Source organism: Nyctereutes procyonoides, unplaced genomic scaffold, assembly GCF_905146905.1.
Source record: "Nyctereutes procyonoides isolate TBG_1078 unplaced genomic scaffold, NYPRO_anot_genome, whole genome shotgun sequence".
NCBI classification, from domain to species: domain Eukaryota; kingdom Metazoa; phylum Chordata; class Mammalia; order Carnivora; family Canidae; genus Nyctereutes; species Nyctereutes procyonoides.
In genome coordinates this window covers 444,879-470,038 of record NW_026575129.1, presented here as the reverse complement: position 1 = coordinate 470,038, position 25,160 = coordinate 444,879, and the positions used below count along the sequence as shown (strand labels likewise).

The window sequence follows — 25,160 nt, the reverse complement described above, 5'->3', positions numbered from 1 at the left end:
CTTAGCAAGTGATCCTCAAAAGTTCATTTAGCATATATCAGATTTTCCTATTTTAATAATGGAGTTTAAAAACATCCCATTTTATGTACATACTACATTTTATTTATCCATTCATCTGTCCATGAACACTTGGGTTGCTTCTACCTTTAGGCTATTGTGAATAATGCTGCCATGAACATGGGTGTGCTTATAAATAAGTCTCTGAAACTCTCAATTCTTCTGGGTAAATACCCAGAAGTGGATTTGCTGGATCATAATTCTATTTTTAATTTTTTAAGGAACCACTCTACTGCTTTTTGGCAACTTTTAAAACCTATGTATTTAGTCACTCTTTCTCTTTCAGAACAGTCCTTATATACAGGTAAACCACAAAATAAATCTTGCTAACCTAATGGACTTTAACACTTCACATTTGTGAATATTTTTAAATAACAAATATCAGTAGAATAAAATGTAAACCATACAGTCTTCTTATGGGGAGATAATTAATATAAATGGACTATACACATGAACTTGGCCTCTGACATACAAGTCTTGAGGTCTCTCAAAGAGGCAAGCTTTCAAGATTTATAGGACCACGTTAAGAAGCACTAACCCCAAGATTTTTCTCAGCCTTCTGAATAGACCCAGAGCATATATAATGCCAAGTTTAAACATATCAAATACAAACACTGGTCAAGAAATGCCTGATGACTTATATGAATCAGTATTTAGCTTTCAATAAAAATCTTTCAATCAAGTAATCATTTGAGTAAGTAGTATATGTACATGACACAAAATTTAAAAATATAGGAGGACATAAACAGTAAGTCTGCTCCCCACTCTTATCTCCCTGACACCAGTTCCCCTCCCTTGGGTCAATCGTCTTGCAAGTTCTATTTTAGTCTATCCAGGCTCACCTTTGAAATCATGTTCATCCCCATTGCATCACCTGACCTGGACTGGAAACGGATATAAAGATTGCGACCAGCCATACTCATATGAAGTTTCTGCAGACGTGCAAATCTGTAACCAAAACCAAATATTTTTTTGATTTGTTGAGAAGATGGAAGTTACCTTAAAAATCTAGTTCCGTTGATTTATTTTACACATAAGAGAATGCTCATGGAGATTACTTACTATTTTCTTCTTTAACTAACATTATGTTAGAACACTAATTCAACTGTCTCATACGCCACACGAAGGGAAAGCTGCTGCACTCAGCCATCATCATACACAAACTTTAAAAGTCAAAAAATAAATAAATAAACAAACAAACATATAAACTTGAACTAAATGGAGCTATCAATGGGGTGCCTGGGTGGCTCAGGTGGTTAAGTGTCCAACTCTTGACTTTCGCTCAGGTCATGACTCAGGGGATCTCAGCCTCACACATCAGGCTCCATGAACTGTGAAGCCTGCTTGAGATTCTCTCTCTCCTCCTTCTGCCCTTCCCCTCACTCATACATGCACCCTCTCTCTAAAAAAAAATAATAATAAAATGAAGCTAACATTTGTACTGATTATGTTACTTTATAAATTATTTTTCTGTATTCAAAGTAAATCTACTATCCAGATATTTACTTCTATCCTGCTTGGAAAATCTTTTTTTCAGGCAATTCCTCCCTATGGCAATTCTAAGTCAAAACTCATCTAGGACAAAGTAACAGTCCAATCAAAGTGAGCTTTGTAACACCAACACACAAAGAGACTAGCTCACGCTATTTTTTTCTATCTACTCGTATGGATTCATTTGAATCAACATTATGCCCCCACCGACATCCCCGTAAACCAACCACAAATATTACTCATTTTGAATAAACGGTCTTAAAGGTAATATTTTGTTATGTGACCTGAAGCAGGCAGTATGTTAACAGGCTAACAGTTAAGTTTAGCAATCACAGAGGAGAACACTGGCTCTGAAATAAACATAAATGCATATATAAACCCACACACATACCTGCTGGTACTGTCAAAAGCCTCCTTTATCACTGTGAACCCTTCAGGTGTCTCAAGCCAGGCCTTCACTTCTGCAGAGTCACAAGCACGGGGAAGACGTACCACCGGGCCACGAGTCATCCCATCTGCAAGGATTCGACTGCTGGCACCTCCACCAAGCTACACAGAGGATGTTACAGAAGGACATGTTAATCCTGCAAACACTTCTGCTTGTCCCAAAAGGTGTCCTTGATTGTCCCCAATCTTTTTTCATTGCCTGGCTTAAGCGCATATCATAAAACAGGCAAATATATAAATGCCAACTTACACCTATTGCTCTGCAGCCTCTATTAGTGCTGGCCACGAGACAACCTTCTGTTGTGGCCATTGGAACCTGAAATTCTTTTCCATCCAAGCACAGAGGCCCTGCCACTCCAACAGGGATGGGCATATAGCCAATAACATTTTCACAACAAGCTCCCATCACCTAAAAGGTAAAATTTGGCACCAAGTGAAAATCTGTTATTGCAAACAGCTCGTCATCAGTAACTGTCTTCAAACTTAAACCTTTAGCGTATTTGTCAACAAAATCTTTTATTTACTCTTTTTTTTAAAGATTTTATTTATTTATTTTGAGGGGTTGGTGCAAGAGAATCTCAAGCAGACTCCCTGCTGAGCTTGGAGCCAACTCAGGGCTTTACCTCATGACCTTGAGATCACCACCAGAGCTGAAACCAAGAGTTGGATGCTCAAACAAGTGAGCCACCCAGGCACCCCTTTTATTACTCTTTAAAAGTATTTAAAAGTACTAAAATCGCAGAGTAATAACTACAAATAACAGGAAAAGCATTTTTAGTTTCTAGAATCTGTAATCATTAGCAGAATACAAAACTATAGTAAAATGATTTTTAAAAAAGTTTTATAAAATGATGTACATAGGGGCACCTGGTGGCTCAGCCAGTTAAGCGTCCACCTTTGGTTCAGATCATGATCCCAGAGTCCAGGGATCCAGTTCCATGCATCCCAAGCATTTGGGCTCTCTGCTCAGCAGGGAGCATACTTCTCCTTCTCCCTCTGCCTGCTGCCCCTGCTGCTTGTGCTGTCAAATAAATAAATAAAATCTTAAAAAAAAAACAACGATGTACATATAAAAGACTAATCAAGAAAAACTAAAAAAAAGCTGAAGAGTAAAGCTAAAAGACTAAAAAGCTACAAAGCAAACTTTCTCAAAACAAGAAAACAACATACCAAGGAGTAATTATAGTCCCTGTACGGTAGATACTGGAGAGAAGAAGGCTCTGGAAGTTTTCTGGAAAGTAACTGTCGGCGAATAGATACACCTCGTTCATGGGTTTCCATCAGAGTTTCCAATTTATAAGCTGGGATATGCTTAGCATTGACTAATTGGATGATCTCTGCATCACTAAGGAATTTTGCACCTTTCTAAAGAAATGCAAAAAAAGGGGAGGAGGGGAGGAGTTGGTTTGAGGAGAACAAAAAACTTGAAGTGCATTTCATATTCTTCATAATAAAGGCATTTAATACAAACAACACTCTCAGTAGAGGAGAACCCAAAAAACTTTGAAGTTCTGAAGGAGATGATTTGAATAGAAATAATATCAAAATGAAAGCAAATTCTTTCTAAAAATGACACTAAACAAATGTAAAACCAAAGCAATAAATTTTGCAAAAGTTCGTAAAAAAATAAATTCAAACTTAAGATTTCAATGCCCCCCCCCAAGTTGTGTTAACTCTGTATATAGCAAGACAATTCAAGTATCACTATGCACATCAATAGGAATGAGGGAAAGTGAAAGAAAAACAAACCTGATGCTACTCTCACTCTAGTGCACATAAATTAAGAATGAACCACATTAAGCAGATACGACAAAAACAATATTCACATTAAAGCCTGATTGGACTCATATGGTCATGGAGACGGTCATGGAGACAGAACACTCACTCACATGTCACAAAGGAAAACAAGCTTTTTTGTGGGCATCAAGCTTACTTTAAAAGCAAATTAAAAACAAAAAAAACTTTCTTCAGTTTTTGAAGCTTGTTTTTGAGTTAAACCTTTTCTAGGTCCCAAAACACTCGAGAATAGAGTAGTGGCTTGTCTCTCTGGCAAACAGTAATAAAGTACAAAGAGCATTGACCTCGAGCCAGTAAATCTTGGGACTCTTGATCTTATTAGCTTTCCATTTCCTAAGTGTATTACTTTGGGAAAGTAAGCTTCCTGGAGCCTCAGCTTTCTCTTTCTCATCTGAAAAATGGAGATAATTCCAACTATCTCACAAGGTTGTGGGAAATAAAGAAATAATTTACTACCTGTAAACCACACAACGCCCAGAACTTAACAGGTACTTGATAGCTATAATTTCTTTCTTCCTCAAATAAATAAATAAATAAATAAATAAATAAATAAATAAACAAACAAACAAACAAACAAATAAATAAACTCCTTTTCTTAGGAAAGATATAAAGCTTGAGTTAATTTTATTTTCCTCACCTCTGCATTCCCAAGTATCTGTAGACATTCTTCATTAGGCCGAGGCTCCATGGGAAGTTCAATTTCAGGTTCCTGTGTCTCTAGTTCCACCGAAGTATCAAGTAAGGAGGAGTTACCAACCACAAACGTAGCTCTGCTTGGGGTGTCAGTTTCTGCCACAAAGGGTTTTATGACCTCAACTGTTCAAGAGATCGAAAGAAATCTCACAACATGGAACATAGGTTTTGTTTTGTTTTTCCTTTCCCCCACCACACGCTGGAGACCTTGAGCCCGGTCCCAGGAGACCGTAGGAAGGATCTGAACATAAGTTTTAAAATGAAAACTTCTTGACAAATCACGAATGGAAAAACAGAAAATAAAACAAACGAGAAATCACCTTTTCTTTCTCTGTTTATCCTTGTCTCCTCCTCTGCTGCATGGACTTTCTGGCTATTCCTGACCAGCACAGGTTCACGTCTACAACAATCATCTGGGACTTTTTTGGGGGTCACTACAGGCGATGTCATAGGGTTTTTTAATGAGAGTGTAGATTCAGTCTCAGCTTGTTCAAAGAAGATATACTTGACAGCCAGAAGGAGAGCTAAACCTAGGGTAACAACTTGTTCAATATCCATGCTGATCATTCTAAATTAAAAAAAGCAAATTAAAATGTTATTACTCAGAAATAAGAAAGGCTCAGCCTAAACTTTTAGTAACACAGAGTGCTATGATTAATACACAACAAAGCAGGTCTCGGGGAACTTACTTGGAGAGATAAAACTGCCAAAGGGAAACACTTGGTTCAATTCTCTTGGACACATTTTCATCCAGTCCTAAAGAAACCCTGGAGTTCTCTGATGTACTGTTTTGAGGAGAAGGATCTGCTATCCAGCGACTATGGGCATGAACAAGAACCAAGCCTAGAGACTGAAATAAAAGGTCATGAATTATGTATCTGCATGTCAACTTCTCATCCTTAGCATCTGGATAAGCAGACACTGTCTCCCCTGGCTTCCCCTCAGCGTGAAAACCAAGCCCTATACTTGCCCCGTGACTAAGGCAATGGCCCCCTAAACTACTGAAAACATTGCAAACAATGGGTTTTCAAAGAGACGTCAAGTAGAGGAACTTGAAAAATCTGTTCAGAGGCGAGAGAGGAGGACCCTCAAATAAATGAGGCACAAGGAAAGAAAAAAGGTAGAGGAGCATCAATGAAAGAGACAAAAATTGCAGAAAGCTAATAGGAAGAAGAAAAAAAAGTTGAAAAGCAGAATATGACACTGGAACTAAAGATACTAAAGGAAGAAGAAAACTATATAGTTACCATAATCATCTTAACTCTCTGAGTAACAGGATTTGGTTTATTTTCTTCTTCTTCTAAAACTCGAGCAAAATGGCTCAGTTGCCAAATTGGACGACCCTCGCGGCTTTCCCGAGAAAGCTACAAAATAAACCAGTCTTACATTAGAATGTACGGATTTCATTTATGTGAATGGATGTGATGAGAAACATTACTCTTCTGTTAATACCATAAGTAAGAACTGCTCTTACCTCTAAAACCAAGGAAACGCAAGCTGGGAAGAAAGTCATGAACACGAAGTAGTTGGCAAGAACTGACATACAGCCAAAGCAGCACATAATTTCAAGTTGACGTACCCCTGGTTAGAGAAAAATTAAATGTATAATTAGTACAGTACATGTATTTTTGATGCTGCATACATCACAGGGACTTTTCCTCTCAGTAGACAAATATGAGAAAATATTAGTATAATACGAAGCTCTTTGCTATCTCCTGGAAGAAGAATGAGGAACTCTGCGGTGATGCCAAGCCTTAGAGCACAGAAGGAATAGCTAGCTCCCTCAAGAAAGGAGAGCTGGTCTTCTCCATCATCTCCAACCCGCACATTGCCAGGCATGGCTGCTGTACTTCACACACATCTGATAATCCCCTTTCCCCACATGGTAGCATTCTGTTTTGAAAGAATAACAAGGCCAGGCTACACTAATGAGCAAACCTCCCATTGCTGGACCCAATTCCACTCTTTACTAGAAAAGCAATGCACCTGTGGACCAAAGACTCTTTATTAAACTTACTACCAGCTATGCGCCATTCCTGATACAGTACCGTAATATACTGTAGAGTACTACTCAACTCAAATTTCAATGTAACCTCTACTATATTTATGTTCTTATAATATTAATTTCACTGATCTATTTAAAAAATTAAATAAATGCAAAGGCAACTCAAGATCCAAAATTAACAAACATCCCACTACAAAATGTTTAAGTTACCTCTTGGTAATCTTCCCAAATAGAAGGTTAACAGATTATAGAGATGAAAAAGACCTTCGACTACCAAATCTTATTCCCTCAACATTACAAATAAACTTGAATATAAAACATATTTCTGATGCCACTCATATTAAAAATAAAAATATTTGAAATGTAAATAAAAAGCTATTCCCTCTTATAAAACCAACGAGAATATAAAAAACTCAACAGAGGGGAGGGGCAAGATGGCGAAAGAGTAGGGTCCCCAAATCACCTGTCCCCACCAAATTACCTAGATAACCTTCAAATCATCCTGAAAATCTACGAATTCGGCCTGAGATTTAAAGAGAGACCAGCTGGAATGCTACAGTGAGAAGAGTTCGCGCTTCTATCAAGGTAGGAAGACCGGGAAAAAGAAATAAAGAAACAAAAGACCTCCAAGGGGGAGGGGCCCCAGGAGGAGCCGGGCTGAGGCCGGGGCGAGTGTCCCCAGGACAGGAGAGCCCCTTCCCGGAGAAGCAGGAGCTGCACCAACCTTCCCGGGAGGAAAGGCACCCACAGGGAGTTAGAGCAGGACCCAGGAGGGCGGGGATGCCCTCAGGCTCCCTGGGACACTAACAGACACCTGCGCCCCGGGAGAGTGCGCCGAGCTCCCTAAGGGCTGTAGCGGGCACGGCGGGAGCACAGCGGGACCCGGAGCAGCTGGGAGGGGATCGGGCGCGGCTCTGCTCGGAGAGGCCTGCCCGGCCTGGAGCAGCTGGGGGGGCTCGGGCGGCGGCTCCGTGGAGGGGGCTGCGCAGCGGGAGCGCGAATCCAACAGCGCAGGCCCCAGAGCACAGGGCGCCGGGACACAGCCCAGGATCCGGCCTCCCCCCGGGACAGGCAGAAGCCAGGAGGGCCCAGGACAGCAAGGACGCTCCTGCCCCGAGCTGAGCAGATCAGCGGCCCCGCCCTGGAGCCTCCAGGCCCTGCAGACTGAGAGCCCCGTAGTTACTGTGGGAGCTGAATCCAGGTTTCCAGAGCTGCCATAGCCACTGGGGCTGTTCCTCCTGGGGCCTCACGGAGTAAACAATCCCCACCGAGCCCTGCAGCAGGCAGAGGGCAGAGCAGCTCCCCCAAGTGCTAACACCTGAAAATCAGCACAGCAGGCCCCTCCCCCAGAAGACCAATTAGACCAACAAGTTCCAGGGGAAGTCAAGGGACTTAAAGTATACAGAATCAGAAGATACTCCCCCGTGTTTTTTTTTTCTTTTTGATTTCTGATTGCTTCCCCCACCCCCCTTTTTTTTTCACCGTTCTTTCTTTTTCTCTTTTACTTCTCTTTTTTCCTTCATTTTCTTTTTTTTTTCCTCTTTTCTTTCCTTCTCTCTCTCTCTTTTTCTCCTTTTCCCAATACAACTTGTTTTTGGCCACTCTGCACTGAGAAAAATGACTAGAAGGAAAACCCACCTCAAAAGAAATAATCAGAAACAGTCCTCTCTCCCACAGAGTTACAAAATCTGGATTACAATTCAATGTCAGAAAGCAATTTCAGAAGCACTATTATACAGCTACTGGTGGCTTTGGAAAAAAGCATTAAGGACTCACGAGACTTCATGACTGCAGAATTTAGAACCAATCAGGCAGAAATTAAAAATCAATTGAATGAGATGCAATCCACACTAGAAGTCCTAATGACGAGGGTTAACGAGGTGGAAGAACGAGTGACATAGAAGACAAGTTAATGGCAAAGAGGGAAACTGAGGAAAAAAGAGACAGACAATTAAAAGACCATGAAGACAGATTAAGGGAAATAAGTGAGAGCCTAAGGAAGAAAAACCTACGTTTAACTGGGGTTTCTGAGGGCGCCAAAAGGGACAGAGGGCCAGAATATGTATTTGAACAAATCCTAGCTGAAAACTTTCCCAATCTGGGAAGGGAAACAGGCATTCAGATCCAGGAAATAGAGAGATCCCCCCCTAAAATCAGTAAAAACCATTCAACACCTCGACATTTAATAGTGAAGCTTGCAAATTCCAAAGATAAAGAGAAGATCCTTAAAGCAGCAAGAGACAAGAAGTCCCTGACTTTTATGGGGAGGAATATTAGGGTAACAGCAGACCTCTCCACAGAGACCTGGCAGGCCAGAAAGGGCTGGCAGGATATATTCAGGGTCCTAAATGAGAAGAACATGCAACCAAGAATACTTTATCCAGCAAGGCTCTCATTCAAAATGGAAGGAGAGATAAAGACCTTCCAAGACAGGCAGGAACTGAAAGAATATGTGACCTCCAAACCAGCTCTGCAAGAAATTTTAAGGGGGACTCTTAAAATTCCCCTTTAAGAAGAAGTTCAGTGGAACAATCCACAAAAACAAGGACTGAATAGATATCATGATGACACTAAACTCATATCTTTCAATAGTAACTCTGAACGTGAACGGGCTCAATGACCCCATCAAAAGGCGCAGGGTTTCAGACTGGATAAAAAAGCAGGACCCATCTATTTGCTGTCTACAAGAGACTCATTTTAGACAGAAGGACACCTACAACCTGAAAATAAAAGGTTGGAGAACCATTTACCATTCAAATGGTTCTCAAAAAAAAGCAGGGGTAGCCATCCTTATATTAGATAAACTAAAATTTACCCCAAAGACTGTAGTGAGAGATGAAGAGGGACACTATATCATACTTAAAGGATTTATCCAACAAGAGGACTTAACAATCCTCAATATATATGCCCCGAATGAGGGAGCTGCCAAATACTTAAACAAATTATTAACCAAAGTGAAGAAATACTTACATAATAATACACTTATACTTGGTGACTTCAATCTAGCCCTTTCTACCCTCGATACGTCTTCTAAGCACAACATCTCCAAAGAAACGAGAGCTTTAAATGATACACTGGACCAGATGGATTTCACAGATATCTACAGAACTTTACATCCAAACTCAACTGAATACACATTCTTCTCAAGTGCACATGGAACTTTCTCCAGAATAGACCACATACTGGGTCACAAATCAGGTCTGAACCGATACCAAAAGATTGGGATCGTCCCCTGCATATTCTCAGACCGTAACGCCTTGAAATTAGAACTAAATCACAACAAGAAGTTTGGAAGGACCTCAAACACGTGGAGGTTAAGGACCATCCTGCTAAAAGATGAAAGGGACAACCAGGAAATTAAGGAAGAATTAAAAAGATTCATGGAAACTAATGAGAATGAAGATACAACTGTTCAAAATCTTTGGGATGCAGCAAAAGCAGTCCTGAGGGGGAAATACATCGCAATACAAGCATCCATTCAAAAACTGGAAAGAACTCAAATACAAAAGCTAACCTTACACATAAAGGAGCTAGAGAAAAAACAGCAAATCGACCCGACACCCAGCAGAAGAACAGAGTTAATTAAAATTCGAGCAGAACTCAACGGAATTGAGACCAGAAGAACTGTGGAACAGATCAATAGAACCAGGAGTTGGTTCTTTGAAAGAATTAATAAGATAGATAAACCATTAGCCAACCTTATTAAAAAGAAGAGAGAGAAGACTCAAATTAATAAAATCATGAATGAGAAAGGAGAGATCACTACCAACATCAAGGAAATACAAATGATTTTAAAAACATATTATGAACAGCTCTACGCCAATAAATTAGGCAATCTAGAAGAAATGGACGCATTCCTGGAAAGCCACAAACTTTCCACAAAACTGGAACAGGAAGAAATAGAAAACCTGAACAGGCCAATAACCAGGGAGGAAATCGAAGCAGTCATCAAAAACCTCCCAAGACACAAGAGTCCAGGGCCAGATGGATTCCCAGGGGAATTCTATCAAATGTTTAAAGAAGAAATCATACCTATTCTACTAAAGGTGTTTGGAAAGATAGAAAGAGATGGGGTACTTCCAAATTCATTCTATGAGGCCAGCATCACCTTAATTCCAAAACCAAAAACCCCACCAAAAAGGAGAATTACAGACCAATATCCCTGGTGAACTTGGATGCGAAAATTCTCAACAAGATACTAGCCAATAGGATCCAACAACACATTAAGAAAATTATTCACCATGACCAAGTAGGATTTATCCCCAGGACACAAGGCTCGTTCAACACTCGTAAAACAATCAATGTGGTTCATCATATCAGCAAGAGAAAAACCAAGAACCATATGAGTCTCTCATTAAATGCAGAGAAAGCATTTGACAAAATACAGCATCCATTCCTGATCAAAACTCTTCAGAGTGTAGGGATAGAGGGAACTTTCCTCGACATCTTAAAAGCCATCTACGAAAAGCCCACAGAAAATATCATTCTCAATGGGGAAGCACTGGGAGCCTTTCCCCTAAGATCAGGAACAAGACAGGGATGTCCACTCTCACTACTGCTATTCAACATAGTATTGGAAGTCCTAGCCTCAGCAATCAGACAACAAAAAGACATTTAAGGCATTCAAATTGGCAAAGAAGAAGTCAAACTCTCCCTCTTCGCCGATGACATGATACTCTACCTAGAAAACCCAAAAGCCTCCACCCCAAGATTGCTAGAACTCATACAGCAATTTGGTAGCGTGGCAGGATACAAAATCAATGCCCAGAAATCAATGGCATTCCTATACACTAACAATGAGACTGAAGAAAGAGAAATTAAGGAGTCAATCCCATTGACAATTGCACCCAAAAGTATAAGATACCTAGGAATAAACCTAACCAAAGAGGTAAAGGATCTATACCCTAAAAACTATAGCACACTTCTGAAAGAAATTGAGGAAGACACAAAGAGATGGAAAAATATTCCATGCTCATGGATTGGAAGAATTAATATTGTGAAAATGTCAATGTTACCCAGGGCAATATACACGTTTTATGCAATCTCTATCAAAATACCATGGACTTTCTTCAGAGAGTTAGAACAAATTATTTTGAGATTTGTGTGGAATCAGAAAAGACCCCGAATAGCCAGGGGAATTTTAAAAAAGAAAACCATAGCTGGGGGCATCACAATGCCAGATTTCAGGTTATACTACAAAGCTGTGGTCATCAAGGCAGTGTGGTACTGGCACAAAAACAGACACATAGATCAATGGAACAGAATAGAGAACCCAGAAGTGGACCCTGAACTTTATGGTCAACTAATATTCGATAAAGGATGAAAGACTATCCACAGGAAGAAAGACAGTCTCTTCAATAGATGGTGCTGGGAAAATTGGACATCCACATGCAGAAGAATGAAACTAGACCACTCTCTTGCACCATACACAAAGATAAACTCAAAATGGATGAAAGATCTAAATGTGAGACAAGATTCCATCAAAATCCTAGAGGAGAACACAGGCAACAACCTTTTTGAACTTGGCCACAGTAACTTCTTGCAAGATACATCCACGAAAGCAAAAGAAACAAAAGCAAAAATGAACTATTGGGACTTCATCAAGATAAGAAGCTTTTGCACAGCAAAGGATACAGTCAACAAAACTCAAAGACAACCTACAGAATGGGAGAAGATATTTGCAAATGACGTATCAGATAAAGGGCTAGTTTCCAAGATCTATAAAGAACTTATTAAACTCAACACCATAGAAACAAACAATCCAATCATGAAATGGGCAAAAGACATGAAGAGAAATCTCACAGAGGAAGACATAGACATGGCCAACATGCACATGAGAAAATGCTCTGCATCACTTGCCATCAGGGAAATACAAATCAAAACCACAATGAGATACCACCTCACACCAGTGAGAATGGGGAAAATTAACAAGGCAGGAAACAACAAATGCTGGATAGGATGCGGAGAAAAGGGAACCCTCTTGCACTTTTGGTGGGAATGTGAACTGGTGCAGCCACTCTGGAAAACTGTGTGGAGGTTCCTCAAAGAGTTAAAAATAGACCTTCCCTACGACCCAGTAATTGCACTGTTAGGGATTTACCCCAAAGATTCAGATGCAATGAAACGCCGGGACACCTGCACCCCGATGTTTCTAGCAGCAATGTCCACAGTAGCCAAACTGTGGAAGGAGCCTCGGTGTCCATCGAAAGATGAATGGATAAAGAAGATGTGGTTTATGTATACAATGGAATATTACTCAGCCATTAGAAACGACAAATACCCACCATTTGCTTCAACGTGGATGGAACTGGAAGGTATTATGCTGAGTGAAGTAAGTCAATCGGAGAAAGACAAACATTACATGGTCTCATTCATTTGGGGAATATGAGTAATAGTGAAAGGGAATATAAGGGAAGGGAGAAGAATTATGTGGGAAATATCAGAAAGGGAGACAGAACATAAAGACTCCTAACTCTGGGAAACGAACTAGGGGTGGTGGAAGGGGAGGAGGGCGGGGGGTAGGGGTGAATGGGTGACGGGCACTGAGGGGGACACTTGACGGGATGAGCACTGGGTGTTATTCTGTATGTTGGTAAATTGAACACCAATAAAAATTAATTTATTAAAAAAAATAAAAAAATAAAAAAAAACTCAACAGAGTATTTTACTTTTGAATTATAATAGATCATTTGGCTAAATAATAGAAAACATATAGTGTATTTTTCTTAAAATTCTACAGCATTGTATCAACTACAAAAAAAAAATCTATGGAAATTACTCTCAAATGTGGAAATTCAAAAGAAAGCACAACTGTAACAACAAAAGCAATATTACCAGTACTTTAGAGAGTAGCCAAATGTAATCTTTTCAAACTTGAGACCACAGAAACAATACTTGACAGATGCTTTTACAACCTGGTTATCCAGTTTCCCTCTGCACAACAGTTACTACTGTTGTTGCCATATGCTCTCCTGGCATTCTTCCCCACTCTATCCCAGACCAGTCTCTCTGTGCCACTTTGCTACTACACAAAGAAACAGCATCAATCTATATACTTCCAAGTTAAGACTTCTTTCTTTTTAGTGGCTTTCCAAAGGGTTACTTCCTTGTTAATATGTTATACCTGTCCTTTTCTACCTTAAGCCAAATCCCTAATTATACCATTTCTCTATAGCTGTATATGGCTCCTAACTGGCTTCTCCAATTATAAATCTGTCTACTTCTCTGACTCAGCATGCCAAAATTCATCACCCTACTCTCCACATCAGTTTCAAATGAATAATCCTTGGTTTCATGGCCTACTACCAGTTTCTGACTAATCTTCTTCACCTTCCTATATACTCTTTTCTTTGAATAAAATCACATAGGTATGCTTTCACCCAATCAAAAACATTTTCCTTGATGGTGGTGGTGGTTATATGACTACCTTTGTCAAATCCAAGACTATACTTCAGAAGATTTTAAGGAATGTTCATTTTGAAAAATATTTAAAATGCCTTCTTTGCTAAATGTTGAGAGATTTTAAAACAAAATAAATAATAAATTTATGTTTCTCAGAAAGAAATATATTTAATATACTACCTAGTGAAGACACCTCAACTGATAATGACAACTAACTACTTTCATCAAAACTAGATAATTTACTTTGAAAGAATGAAGCCCTTTAACGAGGACACTCAGATACCAGGAAACAGACTAGAATGGTAGTTACAAAGGGTAGCTACCTGAGAAAGCCATAAAGTCTAGTCTTAATGATTAGGAAACCTTAACAACAGCATGATATATTCATTCTGGAAAATTTCCAAACCAGGCCACAATTTTTGTCCTATATAACAGAGTTCTATGTCTGATATTTAACATCTCTCAACTCTCCAATTAAAGATTAAGAAACATGTGTTGAGACTAATGCTAGGTACTCAGTAATACTGCATACCGTCTGATTAAATCTTCCAGAACTGCCTATTAGGTGGATCTAACATAGATCCGGCCCACTCCTGACTCTCGCACTATCTCCTATATGACAATTAAAACACAAGCAACCAAGTCACTAATTTAGTCTGGGCAACAGCAGGAGCTGGAAGGTGATTTCCAGATGAGACCTAGAACACAATTTTGATTAAAACTAAACAAAAACCAAAAACAAACACTACAAAGTCATCAAAAGCATGGTGCATAGAAAGAGAAGGTAACAATAGTGAAAAATAAATTAGTAACCTGCTACTAAATTTTCACAAAAGCAGACAGACATAAGGTCAGATAAACCCACATACTCATTCAATTAAAACCTTTTAAGAATAACATCAGACTTTAAGAATTTAAGAATTAAGAATAATCAATGCAGTCTAAGATATTTTTCTTTCCCTTCATCTACAAACTTATTTCAAAATATATTAAAAGGGACTCCTGGGTGGCTTAGCGGTTTAGCGCCTGCCTTCAGCCCAGGGCGTGATCTCAGAGTCCCAGGATTGGACTGACGAGTCCCACATCAGGCTCCCTCCATGGGGCCTGCTTTTCTCTCTGCCTATGTCTCTACCTCTTTCTCTCTTTCTGTGTCTCTCATGAATAAATAAATAAAATCTTTAAAAAATATATATATTAAAAATTGCTTACAAACCTGACATGGTACCAACTCCAATCACCAGACACTCTACAAGAGCATCAAGGGTGAACGTGGGACCTAAAATTGCCATTCCACGAGCAATATTTTCCCGTACTTCATCCTAAAAATACAGACGTAACATAGCAATGAGGGTAAGGTACAAAACAACTTTTACAAATGTTAGAGAGCATCCTAGGGCCTCCACTAAAATCTAATTTGCTATACGATGAGTAAAATAGACAATGTAAAACCACTAACAAGCATTCCAGATTTAAAGGATTAAGAAAAAGGTCATATACAGTGCCCTGCTTTCCCTTTCCACTGAGTGAGATGCTTCCTGGGAAGACTGCTTTGAGGCAGTGCATCATTCCTGCCAGTTAAGTACCTCATAATGAAATACTACAACATTTTATATTTGGCTACCACTGACAGTTCTTAGTTGCAAATTTTTTGAGACCTTGTTAATACTATGAAACCTAAACCATATTTTTGTCAACATGCTCAAGTGGTCAAGATATTCATCAAATACATCATCAAGGAAGAATTACATGCTGTTTTACTCTCAGGTACTTTGATGCAAGATTATTAAAAACTTTAGTTTATTAAAAAACTTTAGTGACTCATGAACACTAAGATAAAACTTCAGTTGGAAAATGTTGGTGTTAATACTAAAGTTTTAGAAATAAATCTACCAATGGAGACTCTCTTCCATTACATCCTGTCCTGTTCTGATAGTTTCAGTAGGTAGATGCTCTTACTTATCCAAAAGTCTTACTACTTTAATTTCTAAAGTCTTCGAGTAGGAAAATGGGGGAAGATTCCACATTCCAGAAGCTATGGAATTATAATTAAGTTGTTAGGTTAATGGGGGAGTTCTTAGGGCACCTAAAAAGACCGTCTTAAGACTTGACAAACTAACTTAAAACTGTGGACAACTCCTGAATCTTGAACTAGGAAGAAACTACTAATGCTTCCTATTACTGTGAATAAACTGAAAAAAAGGAGTACTATTAAATTCTTATCTTAAAAATAATACTTACCTGTGAGTTGGAACTGAGGGCAAATTTTGCTAGAGCACTTGCTCTGGAAAGGTCAATCAGAAGTAGGAAGAAGGGTAAAGCTTCACTGGAAAAAAAAAAGAATCCAGATGACCAGGTACTTTTAATAGGAAAAAAAATGTGGCTTAAAAATGCTTTCTAAAATAAAACAACCGCCTCATACTTTAGCATGTGTACCTTTTCTGCAGCCCAAAAGGTACACCTTCTCCTGACTCCTCTTTGACATCCTCAAAGCTAAACATATGCATTGCTCAAAATATTTATGTTAAAAATGTAATCTATACATATATATGTTTTAAGATTTTATTTATTAATTCATAAGAGACAGAGAGAGAGAGAGGCAGAGACATAGGCAGAAGGAGAAGCAGGCTCCCCACTAGGAGCATGATGGAGGACTCAATCCCGGAATTCCTGGATCACACCCTGAGCCTAAGGCAAATGCCCAACCGCTGAGGCACCCAGGCGTCCCAAAATTGTAAATATATTTACACAGAAACACCTTTTGATAATTTGATAGCAAAATATCATCATCAAAATATCATTCAAATATCTTTGAATTAGCATGGGGAAAAGAAGTGAAATATATTTAATTTTTTTCTTTAATCACTATTTATGGAAGGATAAACTGAACAAGCTTTCTGGAGACAGCTGGCAATAACAGCACTCTGAAAACTTACACAGCCATGGTCTCACTCCTAGAATATATCCTAAGATTGAATATGAACACAAGTTTAGCCACAGAGACATTTCATCAGTGTTATTAATAGAGGAACTTAAATAACCTAACAATCTAATCCTAAAGCATTAATGAACTATAAGATATTCATACAAGGGAATACTAGACAACCATTACAAATAATTAATTTAGCATTAAGAACATGCAAAGATGGTGAGAACTATTACTAGGCATAAAGAAGTTATAAAGGCATAAAGAAGTCATATGATCTCAGAATTTTTAAGCATAAAAAACGTGAGAAAGGATATATACACCAAAATGTTAAAAATTATTAGCATTAGCTAAATGAAGGAATGAAAAATTTCCCCATATTTCTTATAAACTTTTGAAAACGTATATATTATAATACTGTATAGCTTGAAGAAGAACAGTTCTTAATAATATATATTCTGAAAAAAAAGTATATTTGTCTTTTAAATACTTACTTCAAGCCTGTCAATTCTTTATCTAAGAAATGAATGACAACTGTACTGAACACAAAACTTGAAAAAATTGTGAAGAGGCCAGCAATACCTAAAATGACAAAATTCAAACTGAAAAAAATCATCCTTTGTTACAAAAATAACAACATACAGTCCTATAAAATATTCTGAAAGAAAGTATATTTTCTCCAGATTCTTATGATCTCAAATATTAGGATGTTTACTTCCATAAGGAACCCACTGAATGCATGCAGTGCACAGTAAGCAATATCCATGTTTCCATATGTAGGATTTGAACAAAGAAAAATATGTACTTCCATAGCAAATTAAAAATTTGACGGAACAAAGAAGTTAAATGTATAAAATGATTACCCAAAATATATTTTGATCCAAGTTGACGTAAATTCTGGAACTGGAAGTAAATATACAGGATTGCTATGCATCGTGTTATTGTCAGAATTATAATATCACTGCTTAAAACATCCTATTGGAAGAGATAGAAAAAAGCAGCTTTACCTTTTAAAATAAGTAAGAATTTTTATTTTGCATGCATCACTAGTTTATAATATCACGATAATACAAATATAGGCACAAGTCAAATAAAAATATTAAATATGCAAACAAAAAATTAAACCCAATTTTTAGAAAATCCACTGTTTAAAGCCAATCATTTTTCTGTTAGTCACTTTTAAAGCTATTATTTTCTCAAGTAAAGTCAATTACACTCATTTTATGCAGAAAAGGCAAAAAGCGTATTTCCAAACAAAAAGTAAATGGAAACTTGAGGTAAGTTCATGAATACTAAAGATAAAGATTTTATTTGTAATTTTTTTTTATTATAGGGTCACCAAGAGGAAGATACTCTTCAGAAACTGAAAGTGTGATTTAATTAATTTCACAAACCTCTTCAAACTTTGGACACTCATAATTCCAACCACAGATCTTATCGTTACCAGTAAACATGTTCATGGACATCATACAGATGATCAGTGTCACTGTTCCCACTATTACTTCCCAAGGATGGGAGGCCACAAAAAGGCCGTGCATTCGGAAAAGTCTTGACAACATTGTAGCTACAGAATCCTTGGATCCTGGAAGGAATATCAAGTGTGAACATTTAGTACAGAGCTCACTGTATTTTTAGCAAAAGATTTTAAGATTTTGCATTGTAAACCCTGCTTTTGTAGGCACAGTTTCTTATATATATGAATAATACTCTTTGATAGTGTTCCTTATTAGTTATGGAAAATAATTACAAAATTAAAATAAGAGGACTCTGATACTACTTTTTTACTCACAAAACTTAAATCCTCTATTAGTCACTAGCAACCAACTTAAAAACTAGCTATTTCTTACAAGTTGTATGAATTTAAGCATTTATGATGAAACCAAATAAATATCTCAGCCCACAACATTATCTGAGCCAAGGAGGACAGCAATAAAGCAGAAAAAAGAAGTGAGAAACAAATACTCGCATTTGTTTTCTAATTACCATTATCCTGGTATAAAATGCCCACAAGCACCCTCTATATTCTCCACATTCTGGTTACCCAAAAGGCAAATACCAATCTACGTGTTAAGTATCCTCCTCAAAAGCAGGGGTCCATTACACTTTTCCATACCAGCTAATATATGGCATAATGTTAGTAGCAAAAGGTTGTTTAATAAAACTTCCTACTGCTGTTTTCACCAGAGAAAGTCTTTCTCCAAATTTTACAGCTAATAAAATGCCACAACAGTACTGGAAGAGGAGGATGGCTGGCCAAAATGGGTATCTATGACATTCAAAAATTCCCCACAGACCATACAGGTAATTTTTTTTTAATTTATTTGAAAGAAAGAGAGAGAAAGAGAGAGAGCGCACACACAGGAGGAGGGGCAGAGAGAGAAAAAAATCCCAAGCAGACTGCCTGCTGGGCACGGAGCCTGGCATTGGGCTTGATCCCAGGACCCTGAGATCACACCACCTGAGCTGAAATCAAGAACTGGATGTTTAAACAACTGAGCCACCTAGGCGCCCTTGGAGAATAATTCTGATCTAACGACCACCAGAACTAAACTTTCCCGTGTCTATTGGCTAAATTACAATAATTTCGATATTCTGATTTTAAAAAAAAATCTGATATAGTCACTGGTCTCTAATACAGGAACATGTAAGCCTTCTTATACTAAAATTAATGCTTACAATAAGCATATTTAACTAACCATAGAAATCTATTTCAAATTAAGGTTTAGGGGATCCCTGGGTGGCTCAGTGGTTTAGCGCCGCCTTCAGATCAGGGTGTGATCCCGGAGACCCAGGATCGAGTTCCCCGTCAGGCTCCCTGCATGGAGCCTGCTTCTCCCTCTGCCTGTGTCTCTGCCTCTCTCTCTCATGAATAAAAAAATAAAATCTTTAAAAAAAAATAAGGTTTAAAAAGTAAGGCTACTGATTTAAAACACTAGCAGGAATTCTGATGAATCTTATGTTTGTGGTAATAACTACGAAAATAACTCACTTAACTGAAAACAGAAAATTAAAGGCAACAAATGAAGAAAAAGAAAGTTAATTACTCTATCTAAAGGGTTAAGGGAAAGAAAATAAGAGTAGCTTTTAGGAACCAAAGCAATTCCTGAGCGTCATCCCCCCACTGTGTCACCTGATATGCTCCCCATTTCAGCACCAGGCCAGGGACAGCTGGCTTTCCCATTGCAGGTGACCATCTTTCATTGGATCAATTGAATCATGAAATCAATTTTGTGAGTAAGAACATTGTTTAATAAAATAAAATAGAAAAAAATAGCTGTAGGTAAGACTTTAGTATGGGTAGATATCATTTCTTGAAACTTGATGTTCAACTATACATACATAGTTGAGTGTGTATAGTTCCAATATAACATATACTACTTACTGTGGGTCTCAATTTTAAAAGGCTGGCAGTCACTAATATCTATAAATGTGGCATGCATCTGCCTGTGCTTATTCGTGCTTTTCAACCTTCCTCCCTGAGTCTTGTTCCTCATTTTATCCTCCAGAACCTTGCACCCACATACAGAAGTTGCTCAACAAATACCTGCTTAATTAAAAATAAACTCATAAACTACAGTAACATGTATTTTATTGACCCATCTTAAAATACACCTAAAAATGACTTTAAGTCAACAAAAGATAAATATAACTGCCCACCTGCTAACACACACCTCCCCCCCCACCCTACCCCCACCCCGTTTAAAGGCTGAATGCAGACCATTCAGGGAACATATTAAAGGAGAATGGGGTAGGGAAGAGAGACTACAGTCCAAACACTGTTTCTGAAAGTGAGTAACAAAAATAGTTTCTATTAAATGAGTAGGGACTCGGACTTAAAGTACTGTAGAGTATGAGTCACATCTTAGATTTGAATCCTACTTCATTACAACCAAAAGCCTCATAAGAGCCTAGATTTTCAGGATAGTTTTCTATCACATAATATCCTTCTTATATTTAAAAAACAAAAACTGGGGATCCTTGGGTGGCGCAGCGGTTTAGCGCCTGCCTTTGGCCCAGGGCGCGATCCTGGAGACCCGGGATCGAATCCCACGTCGGGTTCCCGGTGCATGGAGCCTGCTTCTCCCTCTGCCTATGTCTCTGCCTCTCTCTCTCTCTCTGTGTGTGACTATCATAAATAAATAAAAATTAAAAAAATAAAATAAAATAAAAAACAAAAACTGTGCTCGCTTTAGCAGCACATATACTAAAATTAAAAAACAAAAACCAAAACCAAACTGGTCTAAAGGATCAACTAGTACTGATGTTCCAGAAAATGAATCAACTAAAAATACATATCAACACTAGATCAAAATGATTCTCTAACATTCTCTCCCCACCAAAAAAAAACTCTCAAAACTCTGAACTTAGAGTATTGCCTATTAAGTCAATGTATTCTTCAGTATTAAAAAGCTAATTCAATTGAATTAAAATCTGAGCTTGCTACCAGGAAGGCACCCCAATTTGATCACAAATTGGTTATCATGAACCCATAATTATATATTAGGCACATAATGTTGTCCCTTTAAACGACATCATGGTAGCACTGTCCATTCTGGTATCTGGTAGCACTGTCACTTCTTTCCTAGATATGAACTCATCTTTGCAACATTCAGAAAAAAAATTGCGTATGATCCTGTGAACCAGTCCCAAAAGCAGAGAAGCTCAACTATTTGGAAATACAAACTCAGTAAGAGGATGTATGAGGTGTGTCTAAAGCAACCATAATTGTACACCATCTCATCTTTCAGGAGCACCCTCCCCATTTCCCTGTGGTTATGCAAAGTATTTAAATGCCAAAGAATCTAGTCTTCCACCTTCATCAGCAGTTGCAAGTGGCATAAGCAGGCTACAGGACAGCACCTGCAAATTCAACGGACACTATTTAGGCCACGCTGAAGTAAAAACATTTTACTTCAAAAAAAAAAAAACAAACAAACTCAATAGGCAATGTATGCCCTGCTTACGCACACTGAAATAGGCCACAAACCTTTCTTTCACAGATCCTTCAAAAGTAAAGATGATTTAAATCCAATGGAATCCTCAAACTCCAATCCCGGACGTTACAGAAACCACCTACCATGGCCAATTGCAGAAAAGAATGCTTTGGCATCCACCTCCATCTCTCTCCTCCCACCTCGCACTCCTTCTGCCACACGTTCTAGTATTTGATTACACATCTTTCAAATTAATTGCTGTGTACATTTTCTCTGAAGCCAAGAACCATGCCTTACATTGAATCATTTTTAGTTCCAAGAGGATCTAGCATTCTGATGCTCAACCTAGTATCCTAGGGGGGAAATCTTGCACTGGAAATCAGGAAACCTAGATTCTACACCCAATTCTATTACATGCTTGTGAGTAAGTCCTATCTTCATTTCTGTGAGTCACATCTCTATTCACTTACTAAGCTACAGCTCCAAAGTTATTTGACAAAGACAAGTAAGTATTAAGTGTAAAACCTTGGGAAACTGCTACTTTTGTGAGATTTTTTTTTTAAAGGTCAAATTTCAAATACCTGCAATTGCATACGGGTCAACCTAAATAGTTACCGATGTGCAGGTAGTTACCCAAACGTGGCTTAAAAAGCACATCACACAAGAATAAAAAAGAGCGTGCGGGCTCACATCACACGCTGCGTCCTGAAAGGCTCACGCCACGCGCGGCACTTGGTATGTTCACGATTCATCTTTGCACATTTTTTTTTTAACCTTCACGTTACAAAATCCCATTTGTCCTCACTACCAGGTTTACCACAAATCCTGGAAAGCCACAACACAGCGGGTGGATCCCACCGTGCGCCAGGCCTTTGCCGGATCACCTCTAAACCAGAAAACGTCTTTCGCTGCGCGGGGAGCGAAGGGCGTTCAGCGGCGAACGCCGCATCCTCCGCCTTAGGAGGCTGAAGGCGCGACTACGGGGCCGGCGGGAGCCGCCCGCGACCCTCCCCAAGCGCCTGCACCCGCGCCCGGGACGCGGAAGCCCTCAGGCGGGGGGGTGGAGGGCGAGCGGGGCCCCGAAGTCGCCGGGCCACCCACCCCGGGAGCTGCCGGCCCCGAGGACCCCGCCCGGGCGCCCACGCCCACTCCCTCGGGCCCCGACGGCGACCGCGGCCCAGCAGGAGGCCGCGCCTCAAGGACGCCTCCGCCTGGCTCCGCGGGGCCGCCGCCCGGGGCCGGGGAGGCGCTGACCTCGCCGCCCCCGGTCCCGGCCCCCCGGCCCCGACCCCCCGGCCCCGACCCCGCAGCCGCCGCCGCAGCCGCCGCCGCCTCACCTCCGGGTCCCACTGGAGGCTCCGGCCGTCTCAGCGACCGCGACGCGAAGCGGAAGGAACCTCCGCACACGCAGCCTCGGGCCGGCGCTGCCCGCGACCAATGAGCGAGGATCGTCCGATCGCCCCGCCAATGGCCGCGGCGCCGCTCGGCCTCCCGGCGCCGCGTCACGAGCCGTCGCCCTAACAACGCCCCGCGCTCCGCGGCGGCCGGGCCGCACCGCACCACCTCTCACCACGGGCCCGCCAGCCAATAGCCGGCCGCGCCCCGGGGCCGCCGCCTGCCGATTGGCCCGCGGGCCGCGGGGGCGCGAGCGTGCAAGCCGAGGCGAAGGCGATAGGGGGTCTGGCGGGTGGGGCGCCCGCGGCCGGGCGGCGGGGCCGGGGCGCTCGGGGGCGCTCGGGGGCGGGGGCGGCCCCGCGGACTTACGGCAACACACGGAGGGGCGACGAGGCGGAGCCGAAAAGCGACGGGGCGGCCGCGAGGTGCATCCCCCCCGAGGAGCGCCGGCCGCGCCCTTCGTCTTCCCTCTGCCCCTCCGTGCCTCCCCGTACCCTCCGCCCCCTCCGTGCCGCCCCGTGCCCTCAGTGCCCCCCGTGCCCTCAGCCCCCCCGTACCCCCACCGCGCCCTCCGCCTTCCCTCCGCCCCCCCGTGACCCCCAGTGCTCTCCGCCCCCTCCGTGCCCCCCCCGTGCCCTCCGCCTTCAATCTGCCCCCCGTATCCCCCGTGCCCTCTGCCTTCCCGCTGACCCTTCCGCTACCCCGTGCCCTCCATGCCCTCCGCCCCCCTCGTGCCTTCCGCGCTCTCAGCACCCCCGCGCCCTCCGCCCCCCGTGCCCCCCGCCCCCTCCGTGCCCCCCGTGCCCTCAGTGCCCCCCGTGCCCTCAGCCCCCCCGTACCCTCCCGCGCCCTCCTCCTTCCCTCTGCCCCCTCCGACCCCCGGGCCCCTCGTGCCCCCGTGCCCTCAGTGCCCCCGTGCCCTCAGCCCCCCCGTACCCTCCCGCGCCCTCCTCCTTCCCTCTGCCCCCTCCACCCCCCCGTGCCCCTGTGCCCTCCCTGCCCTCTGCCTTCCCTCTGCCCTCTCCGCCACCCCGTGCTCCCCCATACCCTCCGCCCCCCCCGTGCCCTCAGCTCCCCCGTACCGCCCCCCGCGCCCTCCGCCTTCCCTCTGCCCCCTCCAACCCCCGTATCCCCGTGCCCCCCGTGCCCAATGCCTTCCCTCTGCCCCCTCCGCCCCCCCGCGCCCTCCGCCCCCCCCCCGCGCCCTCCGCCCCCTCCGTGCCCCCCCCCCCGTGCCCTCTGCCTTCCCTCTGCCCCCTCCGCGGCCCGCCCGCCTCCGGTCTTGGAGCAGATCATGCCAGGGCCTCCCGACAGGCCCCCGCCCTGAGGCTCTTCCCCGCCATCCTGCCCCCTGGACCTGCCGCTGCCACTGGGTCAAAGAACGTGACGCCGCCAACGGATCCCCACCCTCCATCTCCTGTGTTGGTCTCACCTCTCACCTGTATCAACCCTCCATTTCAGCCAAGAGAAACTGGCCTTTTTTTCAGTCACACTCAGGACCTTTTCACCGTCTGCTAATGTTCTCTCTGTTTAATCTGGGCGCGCCTACCCATTTTAATTGTTGAAATTCTAACTTTCTTTAAGGACCAATTCATTTGCCACCTCCTTTCATTTATTTATTTTTTATAATAAATTTATTTTTATTGGTGTTCAATTTGCCAACATACAGAATAACACCCAGTGCTCATCCCATCAAGTGCCCCCCCTCAGTGCCCGTCACCCGTTCACCCCCACCCCCCACCCTCCTCCCCTTCCACCACCCCTAGTTCCTTTCCCAGAGTTGGGAGTCTTTATGTTCCGTCTCCCTCTCTGATATTTCCCACACATTTCTTCTCCCTTCCCTTCTATTCCCTTTCACTATTATTTATATTCCCCAAATGAATGAGACCATATAATGTTTGTCCTTCTCTGATTGACTCACTTCACTCAGCATAATACCTTCCAGTTCCATCCACGTTGAAGCAAATGGTGGGTATTTGTCGTTTCTAATGGCTGAGTAATATATTCCATTGTATAC

The 25,160-nt window shown here is 41.6% G+C and overlaps 1 protein-coding gene across 1 annotated transcript in view; it reads right to left on the bottom strand.

The window, feature by feature from the left end:
* The window catches only part of HMGCR (3-hydroxy-3-methylglutaryl-CoA reductase), a 28,463-nt gene extending 5,281 nt beyond the window's left edge, over positions 1–23,182 (bottom strand). The window contains exons 1-15 of the mRNA XM_055342251.1: positions 23,086–23,182; positions 18,209–18,396; positions 17,678–17,789; positions 17,309–17,396; positions 16,130–16,214; positions 15,105–15,210; positions 5,960–6,066; positions 5,733–5,849; positions 5,175–5,335; positions 4,806–5,053; positions 4,430–4,608; positions 3,166–3,360; positions 2,246–2,404; positions 1,940–2,097; positions 900–1,005 (exon numbers count right to left, since the gene is read on the bottom strand). Of these exons, the coding sequence (XP_055198226.1) occupies positions 900–1,005; positions 1,940–2,097; positions 2,246–2,404; positions 3,166–3,360; positions 4,430–4,608; positions 4,806–5,053; positions 5,175–5,335; positions 5,733–5,849; positions 5,960–6,066; positions 15,105–15,210; positions 16,130–16,214; positions 17,309–17,396; positions 17,678–17,789; positions 18,209–18,373 (1,986 nt within the window). The 5' untranslated portion in view covers positions 18,374–18,396; positions 23,086–23,182. The remainder of the gene's footprint in view (positions 1–899; positions 1,006–1,939; positions 2,098–2,245; positions 2,405–3,165; positions 3,361–4,429; positions 4,609–4,805; positions 5,054–5,174; positions 5,336–5,732; positions 5,850–5,959; positions 6,067–15,104; positions 15,211–16,129; positions 16,215–17,308; positions 17,397–17,677; positions 17,790–18,208; positions 18,397–23,085) is intronic.
* Between the last annotated feature and the right edge of the window lie 1,978 nt (positions 23,183–25,160).